The following is an 18582-nucleotide window of genomic DNA, read 5'->3' as shown; positions in this document are numbered from 1 at the left end:
AGTACATATAAGGTAGAAATCTATCCCAGCTTTTTATTTAAATACACACACACACACACACACACACGATCACAACAATCCTTTGAGGTAGGCTATGCTGAGAGGAACTAGCCAAAGGTCAACCAATGAACTTCATGGAAGAATAGGGGCTGCACCTGATGGTTAGTCGAGCAAACTAACCATTGTACCACACCCTGTTGCTCTGCAAATACAGCAACTAGAGTCAGTTTTGCTCTAAACAGGCCCAATGTAACATAATAAGTATTGGGCTTGGATAGGAGAAAATTCAACTATGAAATTCACTGAGTGGCTTCCAATAGACCGGAGCTTCTCAACCTAACCCATCTTCAGACTTAACTAAGGCTAAGATGATGCCCTCAGTTCCCAGGAGAAAGAATAAAAAACAACATAAGTGTGCATTGGCCTTTCACTGCCAAGAGAAACAAAATTCCCTTTGATTATGAACTGTCCATCTAAACTATACCTAAGAATCCACCTTGCAAATCTCATTTCCCTTCATGTTCTGGCTCCTATACTGACAGACAGAAGGTTTTGCTTTCAAGCACACACATACCTTATGGCCATCATTCTGGAGCTTCTGCAGGACCTGCCTGAATCCACTGAGGCTGGGCTGGCCCATGCCAAACACTGAATATCCCCCTTTGGCCTGCCGAAAGTTTGGAGCACCACAACTACCAGTGGTGTTCAGGACATCTAACTTACTGTATATATCACGGACCATAAAATATTTCCCCTGTAAAAAGGAGAGAGGGCAACGCATTAATATGAATATGCAAAATGAGAAAAATGAAGTAGCCATCTCAAATAAGCCTCCAGTACCCCTTGGCTCGATACTCATTCAACATAAACCTTCTCCAATTGCCCTCCATCAGCTTTGCCCTCATCTGGAAGACACAGCTACAGGCCTTTCCCATAAGCCTTTGCAAGACCAGCTACTGATGTGGAAGAAGTTCATCACACGTCCACAGTTCAACTAAAAATTCACACAAGAGAGAGGAACACTCAGAGGCCCATTACTTGAAGATGCTAATTAAGGGTAAAGTAAAATAGAAGTTCCATATATTTGTGTCTGACAAAGAGAGCTCTGACTGTCCAAAGCTTACACTCAGAAAATCTTGTCGATTTCCAAGGAGCCACTAGACTCAAATCCTGCTGTTATATTTCCTTGTATGTTGTAAAGCTAAGGAAAGCAGGGCATCCTCAGGAAACCAGTACCTCTCAAGCCTCTGACAGCATAGCGCCCTCAGCAAGCTTGCACAGGTGGAGCAGAACAGAGCAAACAAAGATTAACAATAATGAAGTGGCCTGTATCCAATGAAGCACCCACAGAATGCAAATTTTCCCAAATTCCTTTCCACTCCAGAAGTCCCTTCTAATTCCCAGAAAGGATGAGAGTTTGGCTTTCAGGACTATCAAGGAATAGCTGAGCAGGTGGGGGAGTTGCAGTGAAGTGGGAGGAAAGGGGAGTAATCATACTTCCTCCCTCTTGCCTCAGCATGTCTCTACTGGTGGAGAGGAGTACAGGGGGCAATTTCATCTCCTTCCTTCTCCTCACACTGCACCCCACCCTGCATATCATGGCTCTTTGTTTATAGGTTTCAGGGGCTGGAAAGGACTCCAACAGAGGAGAGGAACATGGAATAATTCCACGTGCCTTCCATGAATACTTCAGTGAACGCAAACCACTTTTGTGGTTGTGTTAGGCCCTAGGAGGAGCCAGCTGGATGGTGAACCACTTGATAGGCAGGTAAAAATGTATTGCAGATGGCCAAACGCCATTACAAAGAACCAGTTGCTAGACTCAAATGTTCCTGTAGCAAATTACAGAGAGGGAGGACACCAAAGACCTGAATCAGACCACAGACCACCTCCTGTACTGGTCTACCATGCAGACTACCAAAGGGATCAGCAAGATGGTAGAAAGAATGCCACGTTTTCAAAGGATATGTGAGAAGGGGGGGTACACAGAAGCGCACAGAAAACCCCCATAAACACATTCTAGGAGGACCTTGAAAACCACAGTCTGTGTAATAGACGCCCTTTCTCCAAAATGGGCTGACACTAATGAACCTCCAAAAACGCACTTCACAGGTAACCCTGGGCTCGCTGTCTTCCCATTTGTACAGAGGAATAAAAAGAACTGAATTAACATGTTAATATCCACAATGATCTCACTCTGATATTCCATAACAGAGGCGCTGGCCTTCCCATATCTTTTGCAGAGGCAAGTCTGTTGATCTCACCTGTACAAGATAATGCTCTGGAGCAGACTCCGATAACCGACCCACAGTGTAGCCAGCCTTCAATAGGTCATCATGAATCTGAAACTCTTCTTTGCAATTGTAGCTGTGAAAACCACATGAAAGAAATTCATAAAGGAGTTTCCCCCGCAGCTGCTGTACATTTTCAAACACTGGAAACAATACGCCAATGCTGTCTACAGTTTGCTTATTTCCAGCTCAGTCTGATACAATTATGTACTGCCCCTTCTCCTATTTCTCCATTTCCAAAACATCCAGCAATCAGAAACCACCCAGAGTATAGGGATGAACGGGTAGCAGCACCACAGAAGAAATCCAGGGGAGGAAAAAGAAACAAGGATGCCTGAACGGGGCTCCTTTGGAGGACTGTTTGGAAGTTTCAACCAGTACTACACCAAATTCATTGATTGGTATTAATTACTGATAGATATATTTTCCTCTTTGAAAAAACTGCACTAGCTACCCATCTGCTTCCAGTCACAATTCAAAGCACTGATTATTACATTAAAGTCCCAAACTGCCTGAGGGCGAGGTTCATAAAGGACCACCGACTCCCATACAATCTTGCTTGCAATTCAGATCTTCCACAGAGATCCTACTTGCATGCCTCCATTTATTGAGAAAGGATCTTCTTGGTGGAAGCACCTCAATTCAGGGCTCCCTACCCATGGTTATCTACCTAGTTTAGGCATCAGACTTAAACATTTCCATTTACTCAGACCTTTTGTAAAGTTTGAGACTGGGTCTTTCTGCTTTGTTTTTCCTCTGTACCTTAATATTCCTAGGTTTGGATCCCAAATCTTTGCTCTGCAAGCACTTTCCTCCGGGTACCATGCAGGCAGTCCTCTGCCGCACAGCATACTTCCTCCTGCACATGGCACACTGGGATTCATTGAAAAACACTGGAATTTCATGCACAAACTGAAGTGCCTCACACTAGAGGAAGTGAGCTCTGTAGGAGAGGACTACATCCACCGTACCCAGAGAGAAGCATTCATGCAGCACAGGGACAGGAGCCACACCCTACTCTGTGGCGTATATTTAATGACTTTGTTGCTTTGATGATGTTAAGTTTTTACACATTTTAAAATGGTTTTGTTGATAGATTGTTTGTGGCATCCAAAGTCCCAGGGCTGAGAAGCAGGCCATGCATTTCATGAAAAACGAGCACACTCACGTGATGACTACGGGTGCCACCTTATTGGTTATAATAGACTTGGCTTTGTTGTGGAGGCCGACCGTCTGGAAGGAGTGAATGCTGAGGGAATGTCGGTCTTCCATGGTTCCGTTGCCGTGAATGTTCTCAAACGTTGCTGTGGCCACTGTCTGCTGAGCTGTGCTAGCAGTTGTACCCATAATCCACAGGCAACTATACAAATATAAATTAGAAGGAGAGAAAGAAATACAGATAAAGATCAAGACCAGTTTTTTTTTTAAAGGAAGAAACACTATTACAACAAAACCAATAACCAATTACTTGAATTGCCTTCAACAAAGGAATTTCAATTTCACACCATGTGTGTTGTTCTTTAGAACAACTGTTTTAGCAGCGGGCCGTGGGATTGCGTGGAAATTTATTAGAATTTTCTCCATAAGCATCAGCAAGGGACAGCAAGCTTCACAGAAAGACAGCGTGTCCATCCTGAACAGTTCCTGGATTGGGCATGACAAGGTTGGTTGTGTTTGGGGACTCATGCAGTTTAAGCAGGGCAACAGTGAGGACCAACGACCCTGCCCAGCCCCCATGTGTAATGAACACACGCTAAAAAATAAATCCTCAAAACATTATTCCCTATAGTGAAATGATTCTGAGACAGAAGTCAACATTGTGTGGTCTATTGTAAACAGATACAGTGGTCTGGAAGAAAAGCCCTCATGGATTTCTCACAGCAAGTACAGCTCTACCAGCCACCATTTGAATTACATTACTGAGGTGACAGAACTATTTAGACACCTTAGGCTCAGAGTACCTGAAGGACCACCTCCACCTGTATCTATCAACCTGAGGTTGGTCCAGAGGCCTTTCTCTAGGAATCAACCTTAGCAGACTGGCTGCCAGCAGAAACCCAGGGCAGGGCTTTTTCAGCTGTTGAATCCCAACTTTGGAACTCCCTCCCTCAGGAGTTGAGAACGGCTGCTTCCCCAACAGCCTTTCAGAGGGATCTGCATACCTGTCTTTTCCCGAAGACCTTTGAGTTATATTAGATCAATAAGAAATGGGTGAATCTGTATTTTTGCTGAAATTCATTGTATTTTGATGTACTGCAAACTGCCTTGAGGACTATTTAGTTGAATGGCAATCTAAAAATAAACTAAGTTATTTAAAAAACCACACACACACACACACACACACACACACACACACACACACACACACACACACACACACACACACACACACACACACACACACACACCCCTAGTAACTGATTCTCACTTTGCTGCCAGTTCTAGGAACGCTGCCACAAAACTGAATAATCTTACATATACCAGGTCTGGGACTCAGGTAGATACAAAATGATGAGAACATCATTACAAACTCTACTGCATTGCATTCTTCTATTCACCCATTAATGCAATTATAATTATGAGGCTGATTCACCCGAAACAGTTGTCAAATTTGGAAGTCAATTCCATAAATTCAATGTTCCTTTGAAGGTACATCATACACACAGGCATTCAATGGCTTCCTGCTGCACAGACGTTTGTCAAATGCATGCAGGATTCCTGCCGTTCCTGTCCATTATAAAATATCACATGTATGAAGCAGTCCTTACAGGGTATTCACACACCTGCTTTATTTGATTACTTTCTTTAGGAATTCAGATTTGATAATGTGAATATTAAATAACCTACATTCATCCATCCAAATCCAAACATGCATTCTATATTTTACCTAATGGATTACTGTGACTCACAAGCTCATCATTCGTCATTAATTCTTTGCTTATTTTTATTTGAACAGTTCTAAAGGCAGACTTTTTAAGAGCACAAGAGCCCCCCCCTGCTGGAGGAGACCAGTGATCCATCTAGTCCCGCATCCTGTTTCACACAGGGGTCCACAAACAGGGCAGAGAGGCCAAGGCGTTCCCCTGATACTGCCGCCTAGCACTGGCTTTCAGAGGTTTACCAGCTCTGAATAAGGAGGTTTCCTTTTAAGCTGTCTTCAAAAAGTAAAGTAGCTCAACAAGCACTTTGCAATTTATAGCAAGGAGATTATGAAAAAGGGCTAGACATAAGAACTTGGGTGCAAACAGGGAAGTGTACACATTCATGCAGGCATGCGCGCACACACGCACACAATCATCATGTCATGCCAACCAAGCATGAAATGGCAAGACAAACCATCTACTGTGGAAAATTTGTATAGACTTCCACGACATCCTTACCCCGCTACAGCAGCATTTATGCATCAGAATGAATTTCATCAACTAGTTTATTAGAGCACAGCACGGGTCGCTACTTTACCCTGAGGCAGGCCATTGGTCTATCAAGGTCAGCACTGATCTTATCTTCAAAGCCCTGCAAGACATGTCAATTTTGAAGTAACAAACTAATACTGCTACTCTTTCAGAATTGAAACCAGGTAATTTTCCTGTGCAAAATGTCTCTTCCCTATCAGAACGTAGTGAGGAAGGGTTTTTTGTTTGTTTTTTTTTAAGATCTACTTTTAGGCTGCATTCCAGTAAGAATTTTGTGGCATCAATGGTACTTTTTAAAAAATTGGCTTGGAAAAGCATTTGCTGCCATCAACAGTCAGAGGCATGGTTAACAATCAGCCAGTAGATGGCCCATCTGAGCAGAGGATTTGCATGTAGCAAAAAGCAAACGCACCACATTCCCGACCCTCCCAGCTCTTGCAAGCTCTGGTGCCTCTGAGAGCACAGTGTGGGCACTGATTGCTGCTATGGGGCATCAATATCCTTTCCATACTGCAAGTCTGAAGATTTGTTTCCCAGCACACCTCAAAATCCCTCATACATAGCACTTACAATAGCACATCACATCTCCGTTTTTGAGCAATGGAGGGGGTTTCATCTCTGTGCGCGGCTGCATCCTTGTTTTCCAAATTTCTGCTACTGTACCCTACTGTATCTCTTTCACTGAATGTCCTAACAGTTGTTCATTATTGTATTTTGCTCAGTGAAAGTCCTAACTGTTGACTGCATTGTATTTTCATTTGCACTTGTGAGTGAGAAAGGCAGATTCATTCATTCATTCGTATCAGTTACATGGGACACGAACACCTTACAAATGATAAGTATGCCAAAAAGCTACATCAGTGGCACAAGTGGAACCTGGTTGCCAGGTTTCCACTTTTAAAAAAATCGTGGCACCCAAAAACACAATGAACGAATGCAGCTTTTTCTCTTTCACACAGAGCTGCCTTTGGCCTATCCAGGTTAGTACTCTAAGCAGATGTTTTACAGCTGATCTACAGTCTCAATACCTCCATCAGCACTGTGTCCGGTCTCAGTAAGTCTTCATATCCCACTATATTCCTACCTGTTACCTTTGTGTTTCCATCTCTACCATCTGATGGTTTTTTTGCAAGGGGGGGGGTCCCCTAAAATATTTCTTTCCATTTCCACTGTTGCCTCTTTTTCCTGGAACTTCTTTTCAGAATGTGAACATAATGCCATTTCTTTCCCCTTCTACATTCTACCTCTTCCACAAATCTTTTGGCTTAGCCCCTTCATGCAGTGGTAGTCAACCTTTCCAGACCTGGAACCCACCAAGCTGCAAGAAAGTGGCAGAAAATTATGTGGCATCAGACTTGTGTGCCAGGAAGAGGGGGAATCAGAGTGGTGACTTTGCCAGTTTGGAATGTGGGCAACAGACCAAGAAAGCCAGCGTCTCAAAACACAAGCCAGGCAAAAATCAAGTTATGGGGGAATCCTCTCCACTATGGAGTGACCTAACTTCACCATACTGGTGCTCCTTTCAGCAAGAAGGCAGGAGGCACAGTGCCCTTACTCTCAAAGCATGCACACAAGCAGCAGGACTTTCCAAAAGGCAGCAAGAAAGTAACAGCTCTATAGGAGTTCAAGACCCAGCTGGTAGGGCTCTGCATTCCATCTGAGGATCCCAATCCATAAAGACCTCCACCTCAGGACTTCCTATGAATCCAAGATAAGGATATTAATAGCATTCGCATATATCCATCCATTACCCTTGCCTCCCTCTCTTCTCCACCTTTTCCTGTTCTGATGAAGATTAGACCGTAGGCTCTTTGTGATTAGCAGCCTTCCATTTTGCTAAATAATAAGTTCCTCTACTGGACTCTCAATCCCAACAGAAAAGGTTTGTTTCAGGGTATGCATTTTTATAAATCCAGGCTGCGCTCGCTGAAGTACAGCCAGCTCCACCCTTCCTCCTTCTAAGCAGGGTTAAAAGGACACTCCCACAATAAATTCACAGGCATGCAATCAGTGTTTTAGCAATCACTTCATAGTAGAATAAACTAACACAAATGCTAGCCTGGCATACTTGACATTAAAGATTTGGAGGATGCTAGGCAATAACCTATTACACCCCTGGGGTTGTATGCATGTATACACAGGGCTTTCTTTCTAGGAAAAGAGGTGGTGGAACTCACTGGGTACCATACACGCATGCTCGCACTCCCAGGACTGTGCAATGACATCACTTCTGGGAAGTGACGTCATCACAGCAGGGTGCAGCCACCCCTGGGAGCACTCTCGCAAGGGGGAGGAAGTTTAAATTGCCCTCCATGCTCGCAATTTAAATGTCCCATTTGCTCCAGATGGCTGGTGTCGGTCAGCTGGAGCAAGGGGGGATTTTAAAGTTTAAATCACCTTCCATGCTGCTCACAAGTGGCGGGGAGGGCAATCTGAACTCCCTCCCTTGCTTCAGCTGACTGGTGCCAGTTAGCTGGAGCAACTGGGGGGGGGGGCGGATTTTAAAGTTTAATTGTCACCAGCCATGTGACCATTTTCTAGAGGTGCCGGAACACTGTTCCACCGCATTCCAGCTGAAAAAAAGCCCTGCACTTACATAATATAAATACATACACACAAACATACCTGGGACACAAAGGACACATACCTGGGACACATTTTAATAGGTATCTATATATTTGTACAGCCTTATCTACAGTACAGTTTACAGTCACCTTCCATACTAACGTGTCTTAAAGTTTTGCCAAAAGCCTCAGCACAATTCTTGCCTAAGACTCAGTTTCTCACTCTCGCTTAAGGACACAGTTGTCTTCTTCCTTCAAACGATATAGAAAGCAATGGGTTTAAATCCTGAAGATTCCTCCTAGATCTCAACTTACAACAATGCATTCTCCCAACATGGACACAAACCAGGGCCTGCAATAAACCAAGATGCCAACTCTGCTCCCATATTCTCTCCAACAACACAATCACTAGAGTTCATCTTCCAATGTTATATATGCCATCACGTGTCAGCAATTCCCTTCAACTCTCTATATTGGACAAACAGGTCAGTCCCTTCACAAAAGAATGAATGGACATAAATCTGATATTCAAAAACCAGTGGAAGAAAATTTCAATCTGCCAGGACATTCCATCACTGACCTAAGAGTAGCAGTTCTCAACAGAGAAACTTCAAAGGGAAATTAAAATGCAAGACATATAGCTGGAGACTAATGCCTGGGTGGAGCTGTCAGAAGCAAAGATGGGCTATTGGATCCAAGAACGGGCTCTTGCACGGTAGATGTCTTTTGCTGCCAGGGTATCTGAGACTAACAGAACCTTTTCCCATAGGGCAGCCTTTAGGCAAGAGACCCTGCCGTTCCTGGCTTTGGGTGTGAACCACTGAAAGTGGCGGCACCCAGTCACTCACCCAGGTACAGTAGGCATAAGTCATGCTTGTGCATGTGCAGCATTTTCGTTTCACACTTGCGAGATGCCACAAACCCACATCCAACTCAGGCTTAGGCTGACCTTCCCCTACCCTGAGGTAAAACTTCTCCTCTTTAAGCTTATGAAGCTGGGAAGCCTCTGGTAGCGTGGTTGATATTAAGCTTCAACTTTCCTACTTGTCCCACCCTTAAGGATTATTAAAAATGGTTACCCAGCCAAGTCTTAGTAGGGGACAGATCAGGGGGTCGTGCTTCCCTTTAGCAGAAACTGGCACACAAGGCTTGGGGAGGTTCAAAACATAACTGAAGGTTTATTTACAGTAGGTTAATGTCAAAAGGCAGGTAGGCAGACGTTTGAACTTAAGTAACAGAAAAGTTTTTATACAGAAACTTCACTGGTGTGAGGCACAAAACACTTGGTTTAACACTAGGTTGCTGGCTTCTTTCAGAGGTTGACACTGCTTCACAGATGTTACACTTTATATACTCAAACACAAACACAGCACGACTTTCCCTCCTCTCCAGACCTTAGGGTGCTCCACTGAGACAAACCCTTACTAGATACTGGGCAGGCATTATAGTTATGAGCTATGACCCTGTTCCTGGCACTGAAGGGGAGACTCCTCTCTACCCACTTCCTTGGCCGTCTATAATCCCCAGATCTCTTGAGTCTAAGTAGGAGTTAGTGCTGGTTTTCCCCACTTTAGTCCAAGGACTAAGAGTGCTTCACAAACATTATTTCCTCTCACAGAGGATTCTCTGGCTGACCCTCTCTGGTCTAAAGCCAGGCTCCAACTCCCTTTCACACTCTTGTTTTCCCTCCAACTCCAACGGACAGTTTCCCCAACATTCCATCCCCAACTGCCATTTCAGGCTAGCCACATGGGGGGGGGGGGGACATAGCTCACTGACTGGAAATCTCAGCATCTGAAACTGAGTCCGTCACATGAGCATTTATTGAATAGAGATTTCTGCGACATCTTCAACCTGTGTCAAACAGAAAGAAGATGGAACTCATGCAAGAAAAAAGTCAAGAGCAGAAAAAGGAGAAGAATCTCTCTCAACAGCAGCGAAAGAAGAAAGCTCTGCCTCACATCACCTCATTTCAGTGGGAAACTAGCCACATATGCGCAGTGAGGGGGAGCTCCCCCCTCATACGGTCCTAAAGCTCAAAATCTTTCCTTGCAGCTGGCCTGTGCCTGCACAGTCCCAGTGTGTGTGCGCCTGCACAGGTGGATACAACAATGAACTTGAAGTGTTACCCATTTAAATAGCAATGGAAATTGTATAATTTCTTTTTTTAATTATTTTTTATTTTTATTGTAGAAAAGTTAAAACATAGGGCAAAAGAGAGAGAGTAAAACATATCAAAAAGACAACTACAAAAAGCCCAGAATGGCCTACATAACAGTCTACAGAGTAAAAGCAGTAGAGAAACATAATAGGCATATTATTAATCCATTACAGTTTTTTGCCTACAACACTTCCTCCTTTATTAGCAATCAGCTTGTGGTCTCATTAGTATCTTTTTTCTGTGCCTCATCTTCTTGGTATCTCAAAACCTTATTCTTAAAAATCAAACCCACAAATCATTAGTTCATTTTTCTTGTCTCTCGCAGATAGTCCATAAAGGGTTTCCAATTTGCCATGAATACGGAGAGTGTTTTGTCTCCAATTAATGCTGTAAGTTTGGCCATCTTCGCTAAGTCCATCATCTTCCTAGTCCAATCTTCTGATGAAGGTAGATCCTTGCACTTCCATTTTTGAGCATAGAAAAGCCGTGCCACTGTTACCATATATAAAATTAAAATACCATACTCTTTTTCCAATTTCTTATCCATAATTTCCAACAAATACAACTCTGTCTTAAGCTGTAAATTAACCTTTAAGATTTTCTGCATTATTATACGTACTTGTAACCAAAAAATTTTCACTTTGTTGCAAGTCCACCAGGAAATTGTATAATTTCTCCAGATTCCCCATGAAGAGACATAGTACAATTCTCAGCATTTGTAAGCAGCAGAATGATACTGTCTTAGATCACAGGATCTAAGGCATGACAAAGTAAGTCGCAACTTGATAACCATGTGCCCATATTCATTTAAGCACTATTGTTTTTGCCATCATGACAGTAACTGTGTGACGCGCTAACCAGATACACTGGGATCTTCTAGAATTTGTCTTTTGGGAAACTAGGTGCCAATACAGATAAGCACGGAAGAAGGCAACCACAGGACTCAGAGGGGCAGATCTTGCACTCTCTAAATCAAGAATTCTGCTAGTAAATTCAGGAAAATTGGTTACCACATCCTGGTTACTTATTTCAAGGTGTTTATACCCTGTCTCTCAGTGTTACTACTCCACAGATGGCTTCCAATATTAAAACAAAACAGAATAAATACAGTACAATAATAACCCAAGGGATTCCTCCCCTAAAAACTAAAAAACCCCATCTCGCAGTGGCATTAGAACAATCTACATGACAACTGCCAGACAAGGGAGGAGAAATCATCAGCAACGATAAAAAAAAGCTGGAGAACAAAAATATTTTGCATGGGATCGAAATCTGAATACATTTAGTATCAGGTGTATCCACAGACTGTTAGCCCCAATATGGAAGGCCCTGATTCTTGCAGTCATTTCTCTAATTTCAAAAACTGGTGAGCACTTAGGGCAGGACCTCTGATAAAGATCTTAGTTGACTTACAGGCTTATATGTGAGCAGGCAGTTCTTTAAATATCCTGATCCCAGGCCTCAATTACTAGAACCTGAAACTGATTGGAAACTAACACGTATCTTTGAAATGGGCAAAATGTGTTCCCAATATCCCAAGCAGCCTGGCTGCTGTATTTTGCATGAGCTGAAGTAGCCAGTCACACACTCAGCCTTGCCTGCCTCACAGAGTAATTGTGAAGATAAGATGGAGGAGAGGAGAATGATGTAAGCTGCTTTGGGTCCCTGTTTGGAAGAAAGGTGGTGTGTAAAGGAAGTAAAAAAATAAAAAAATAAAATAAATGCAGTTCTACACATGGCCCATTTCAGTAGTCTAGCCTGGATGTGACCTAAGCTTGGATAACTTTTATTTTGAGCCATTGTTTAATCCCCATATTGGCAGATTGTGTGCAAAACACAACATTCCCTAGCCTTTCCTTGCAGCTCTCTTAATTTTTAGCACACTGTGACAAGTTCCAGCTGTCAAAGCAATTGGTTGCCTTTCAAGCAATGGAGAGCCATGCTTGCAACTGCAAGCTGTTCCGCTCAGGCACATTGATCTGCTAAGTTTGAAGAAGTCCCACCACCAGCACTACTTGCCTATATAATTCAACCAGCCGATCAAGAACAATTACCTCGTAGAATCCATCTTGCTTCCATGCACTTCCCTACCCAAACCTATTCTTCTAAAACTGCAGCTAGAAATCACAACAGCAGCCGCCGGCATTTCCTTTTCTTGCTAAGGTTATGCAACACATGGTATTATATGTCATCATCCCATAACTGGTTTCCACACTCCCAAACCATTTCACTGGTTGCAGCTTCTGTGAGTGGTAAAACTCACAATGCAAGGATATCACACACGTTCTATGACACCAGAGACAGCCAGAGAGACTGGGAGGAGGAAGAGAGAATATCTGGGGCTGCAGTTTTTAAGAGACAACCACATGCCTGTCATAATTTGTAGTTCCAACCTGAGAGTCTTCCATCCGGAATCTACAGCATGAGGAATCCAATCCACCCAACAGCTCTTGCAATTTGCAAAGTTTCTGAGGCAGTTAACCAGGACAAGCAAGCAAGAGAGGGGGGAAATGCGGTCACAGGCTTCTTCCATCACTTGATCCATTCATCGGCACCAGTGAGCTGCAATGTGATGCATGTAACGTCCCATAGTGCCTGCCATTGGGGTACCTAGTATCTATTTGCTTCTTCAACAATGTCCTCTTCCTCAAAGCAAAGAACTGTTCTGGTTGTCCTCTACCTCACTGAGGCAGGAGGTGTTTCAGAAGAACAAAAGAAGCATTATCCTTGCGTCTTCAGGAGCACCCATTTAGAATCAGTTGTCTCTATTATAGGAGGATGCTTGGATTTCAACCTCCCAACATTTTCTGATTGGCTCGTGAAAATCATGACAGCCATTTTGTAATTGATCCTAACCCCTGTAGCAGCCATTTTCTGGTAGTGCCCACTCCCCATCCTCAAAATTCCAAACGTGCCCATAGTCTCAACAAAATTGGAATCCCTAATATGTACAAACTACCTCTAGGAGAGCACTATATAGGGCTGCCAGCTCCAGATTGGGAAATTCCTGGAGATTTGGGGGGTGGAGTCTGGAGAGGGCAGGGTTTGGGGAGGGGAGGTATCTCAGCTGGGTATAATGCCATAGAGTCCACCTTCCAAGGCAGTCATTTCGTCCAGGGGAAATGTTACCTGGAGATTAGCTGTAATTCCTGGAGATCTCCATTCGTCACCTAGAGGCTGGGAAGCCTAGCCTACAGAATAACACATTTCATTCCATTTGGCTACCAAAAGAGGCAAGGTACAAAGTACAGAAGCAAAATATGTGCCAGAGAAGTGGCAGAAAGACCAACAAGTATAGTACTCTCACAATAGTTAATTCTCTAAACACTGAAGTGGAGTGGACAGAGAGGAATAAGATCTCTCTCTCTCTCTCTCTCCTTCCCTCCTAGTTGCATACAGTTGCAACAGAGATCATATCACAAAGATCAGTTTAAAACATTGCCCAGGAATTCGATGCACATTTGGCAACTGCAACAGTAATCAACCAACATGGATCAGCATGGATGAGGACCATAAAGAAATTTATCAACAAAATATCTACCTCACAGCATTGATGCAAGATTTTCCTGTTTGTATTGTGCTACACACTTAAGCAAACTCAAATAGGAGGACTTGGCAAAGTCAATCATTGGCCTAGCAAAATGAAAAATGCTGCAATTTTGGTGAATGTGGCAACTGATGGATGATTTGGGGAATGTAAATTTTCCCTCACTTTAACAGGCTTCTCAAAACATTCCCATAAGAAATTGCAGGGAGATCATATAGAATTGCAGGGAGATCACATAACATTATTTTCAAAGTATGTTTTTCAGTCCATTATCTGTTCATACAGCCTAAATATTATATTAATCAAGGTAGTCAACTTTTTATCAGGTTCTTCACATCAAATTTCATATTCCTAAGATACACTTTCTTAATTTTATGAGGAATAGTTTTCAGGTTCTCATGCCCTGGATCAATGATTTCTTGTGAGGTTTTTTTGGGAAACTTACCCAATGAAGGGAACTTGCCTGTCAAACATCAGGCTGGCATCAAATATGTCAGCATATTTGCATGGAACCATTATTTTTCATACTAGCCAACTACAATATTTTAAAAACAGAACAATAAAGATGATCAACAAGACAATCACTTATCTCTAGTTATAGTAACAGCTACTAGTCAAGTCCTATTCTACACAGTTGTTGGAAATATGAGGATATTATAGCATTTCTATATGAAAATGTATAAAGTTGCATAATAGTGGTTGGAGGGCTGGTGCAGTATAGTAGTCAGTACGCAATTTGCAAAGAATACAACCCGTATCTTGTCTATCTGCACGACACTCTTGGCAGGACAGAAGTCTTGTGTCTTCTACTTTTGTAAAATGGACCATCAGACTGAAAGACCTGAACAAGGCTATCCAGCAAAAAGCAAGGCCAAAGTGAGATATGGTCCCCAAAATTCAAATTTAACACAATCTAGCGAATTACGTTTTCTCGCTATTTGCCCTTACCTGCTAATATCTCTGGCAAATTGTTACCAGATTGGGTCCATCACAAGAAATCATCTACAGTGAACATGTACATAAACTAGACATGCTCCCCTCACTATTCAGCCAAAAATTTACACCCTTTCGGAAAAAGAGCCAACGTGAGAAAATAACTCCCTAAACAACTAGTTTAAGAAAAATCCCATTATAAACTTTGAGTCTTAAAACGCTGTCATTTAAGATGACAGATAATGTTTGGTCACATTTCATATTCCAAGTCACTTCAAATAAATATATATATGACACAAGACAGACAGCACTTCATAGAAGAAATAACCTTTTAAAAGGCAAGACCACTTTTTATCCACAAAAACCTCAATTCTATTTTAAAGAGAAGTTAGCTCCAGCAGTTGTATGAAAACAGAATAATTGGCTGCCCAGGGATAGATTTCTACTGGGTTTTTAATTGCATTGTGTCTTTTTGAATTAGTATTCAATTTTTTTTGTTCGAACTAAACAAGAGAGATTGTTTGTTATTAAAGCCTTAAAATAATTCAGAGAGATGATCTAGCATTAAAACAAAACAGGATGAATTGAAAAGCAAACCCTTAACCTTCCATGTTTTTAAAATTACCCCTTTCCTCTTCCTTTATTATCAGAATGAACATTTCTAACGAGCCTTTTCAGAGGCAAGAATCCTATAAGGAACTCCTGTTTTTCTTGTAAGAAGAGATAGTTGCTTTCTCCCTTCCTTTTGTATCCTAGCTAAACACTCAGACATGTGTCTCATAAGATCTGCGGGACTCTTTTTGTTCACATTCATTCATACTCCTCAGTGTTAGGCTGTTACTACAGTGAAATGACACTCACAACACTGCAAGTGCAACAGAAGAAGGAATAATCTATTCCTAAAATATGTATAAACCAAAGTAAGGATGGCTTCAGGAAGGCTATATGGATGTTGGCAACCATAGCTGGGAGGCACCCAAGTAGGATTCACTCTGCTTCTTATCCAAATAAGTAGCAGGCAGGGCAGAGAGAAGAAAATAAGGAACAGGTAGTAGTTAACCTACTTTCCAGTTCTAGGCAAAGTGGTTGTCCAATGCCCGGCAGGCATTCGATAAGAGGGAAACCTTGGGTTTCCATGACAATGTTTTAAATTAAAAAGGGGGCCCTCGTTTTGCTAGGCTTTGAGAACTGCTGCTGTAGAGGAATTATAGTTACTTGCAGTGAGTTTGTCCATTATCCTTACTTTCTAAAGAAAATGAAACAAAAACCTGCCATCCATCCCACAGACCACAGGCAAAACACCTATGAAATTGCTTCCAATGCAAAGAGTAAGCTCTAATAAATCATAGGCTAGATGAAAGCTTTTTTCCTCTGGAAAAAAATATCACCACAAGTATTCTAACCGTGTCATCCTGAACAGAGTTACTCCCTTCTAATGCCTTTGAAATCAATGTTATCTCAGTTAAGAATTGCACTGTAACATGATTAAAAGCCATCAGTGGAGAATTAGACAAATTTTCTTTTAAAAACTGAAACTCTTGAGATAATTTCCTTCTGCTGTTAGACTTTTTAAGTATAATACCCTCAACATGACTTAAGAAAGCCTACTGAGACAGCTGGGTACTGGACTCATTAAGACAGAAACTAGATTGTCGGAGACTGAAACGGCAAAAGCATGTTAAACATGGCCACCTAAGGCATTTTGAGGACTCTTTCCCACAGAAATATGATGCCCTCAAAAACAACAGCTGAAGATTTAGAGAAAGCTGGAAGATATTCTATTTAGAGACAATTCTGCTTCTATAACAGACTTCTCTCAGTTGTTACCATTTGATCCACGTTTATATTTGTGTAGGAACTTTTAAAAAGATGAAACACAACAGAAGGAGAACATTTCACACAAAGATTAGAGTTGCAACACAAACTGTGTTGCAAATAAAGCACTGGGAAACAAATGTTCAAATCCTCTCGGCCATGAAGCTGACAGGACAGCTTTGTCATCACTATTCCTCAGCTTAGCACACCTCACAGTTGTGGAAATGGCATCACAGTGATGTGGTCAGAGTGTTGGACTGGGATCTGGGAGATCCAGGATCAAATCCCCTTTGCCATGGAAGCTCACTGGGTGATCTTTGGCCAGTCACTCGATCAGAGCCTAACATAACTCACAGGGCTGTTGTGAGGATAAAATGGAGAGGGAAAAGACATTGTGAACCACTTTGGATCCACATTGGGGAGAAAAGCCGGGTATAAATATCTAAAGAAATAAACTATAACGCCATATTTGCCCTCCAAGTTCCTTAGAGAAAAAAACAAAAGCCAAAAATAAAAAAGAACAATTCTTCAGTTATTCAACTAAAGAGTCATCACCTATTCTCCTCCAAAATAATTTAGACTCCTGTTTGTTAAATATTTTAATTAATGTGCTCCTTATTTCAAACAGTTTGTTGCATTTGGATTATAAATATTCTAAGGCTTCCTTTCCTCCAAAAATCTTTATTCTTGTTACTAGTCAGACTGAAGTTTAAAAAAGAACTTAACAGCCTCTGTATTTATAAAGCAATGTCACTTTTTTGGGAAATAAGCAACAAAAGCTCATTTCTCTTCTTCTTTAAAGCTGCTTCTCTTTGCCTGTGAGCTAGAAGAACATCAAGCAAGCACTATGACAAGATATCCAAAATGTTTTTGATATTTAACGTAATCCTTCAGAATTTTAAAGGTTGTCCTCAACTATTGAGAAGTATAGCAAATGTAGGGGGAAATTATCCAGTGAATGCAACACTTAAAGTGCTAAAATAATCTGAAGTTTTAATGTATGCAAATGTAAAGAGATCACTCCCCCACCCTAAACTTCTAGGCTGCTCAACACATAAAGTTAACTTGAGGTCACAAAGAAGACCTTTGTCATTTATCCAGAGGAGTTAGCTGTGTTAGTCTGTAGTAGCAAAATCAAAAAGAGTCCAGTAGCACCTTTAAGACTAACCAAGAGAACTGTGATTCTCGAAAGCTTATGCTACAATAAAATTGGTTAGTCTTAAAGGTGCTACTGGACTCTTTTTGACTTTGTCATTTAGCAATGCTATCAGCATTGGCATCTTGAAAAGGACTGTCAATTTATAGATCACAGGTAGCCTTGCTGTTCCAGTGAAAAATCAGAACCTAAGTCATGTAATATCTTTTATGAGGACTAACCAAAGCCACAAAATTGTATTAATCTTTTGCCAGTTCTCTAGAAACCTTCACTTAGCTGGTTTTAAGCAATGAAGGATTATATAAAACTTTTATAATGTAAGCTGCTTTCAGTAGTGTGAAAAAATAGTGCAGAAATATAATAAATAACTATAAAAGAAAGGAAGAAAAATAAAAAGGGAGGGATTTGTTTCAGGCCATGCTGTTAAAGCCTCTTGTCACCTCCTTCTGCTCAGAGATACTAGCCGCTTTGGCCCATGGCAACTAGGAGAAGCTTGTAGCCTAGCTGAACAAGGATCAGGTGGGAGCTCTCTGGAGAGAGCGAGGATGAATACACCAGTAACACCACTTGCCAGAATAAGCTTATGCGGGCAGCACCCCATCTTGGGATGTCCAGGTAGATGGCAGTTGACAGCTGAGGAGAACACTACAGTGTTGTTGTTTTTCCTTGAGGGAATGAAGGATTCCAGAGAAGACAACCTGT

The 18582-nt window shown here is 41.8% G+C and overlaps 1 protein-coding gene across 3 annotated transcripts in view; it reads right to left on the bottom strand.

Annotated features, from left to right (window-relative positions):
* Positions 1 to 18582, bottom strand: part of PALD1 (phosphatase domain containing paladin 1) — a 157116-nt gene that overhangs the window by 91735 nt on the left and 46799 nt on the right. For all 3 annotated transcript variants that reach the window (XM_054984134.1, XM_054984135.1, XM_054984137.1), the window contains exons 2-4: positions 3460 to 3651; positions 2265 to 2367; positions 575 to 754 (exon numbers count right to left, since the gene is read on the bottom strand). In XM_054984134.1, coding sequence (XP_054840109.1) covers positions 575 to 754; positions 2265 to 2367; positions 3460 to 3638 — 462 coding nt within the window. In that variant the 5' untranslated portion in view covers positions 3639 to 3651. The remainder of the gene's footprint in view (positions 1 to 574; positions 755 to 2264; positions 2368 to 3459; positions 3652 to 18582) is intronic.

Source organism: Eublepharis macularius, chromosome 6 (genome assembly GCF_028583425.1).
Source record: "Eublepharis macularius isolate TG4126 chromosome 6, MPM_Emac_v1.0, whole genome shotgun sequence".
In the NCBI taxonomy this organism is placed as follows: domain Eukaryota; kingdom Metazoa; phylum Chordata; class Lepidosauria; order Squamata; family Eublepharidae; genus Eublepharis; species Eublepharis macularius.
This window is presented reverse-complemented; position numbering and strand designations above follow the sequence as displayed.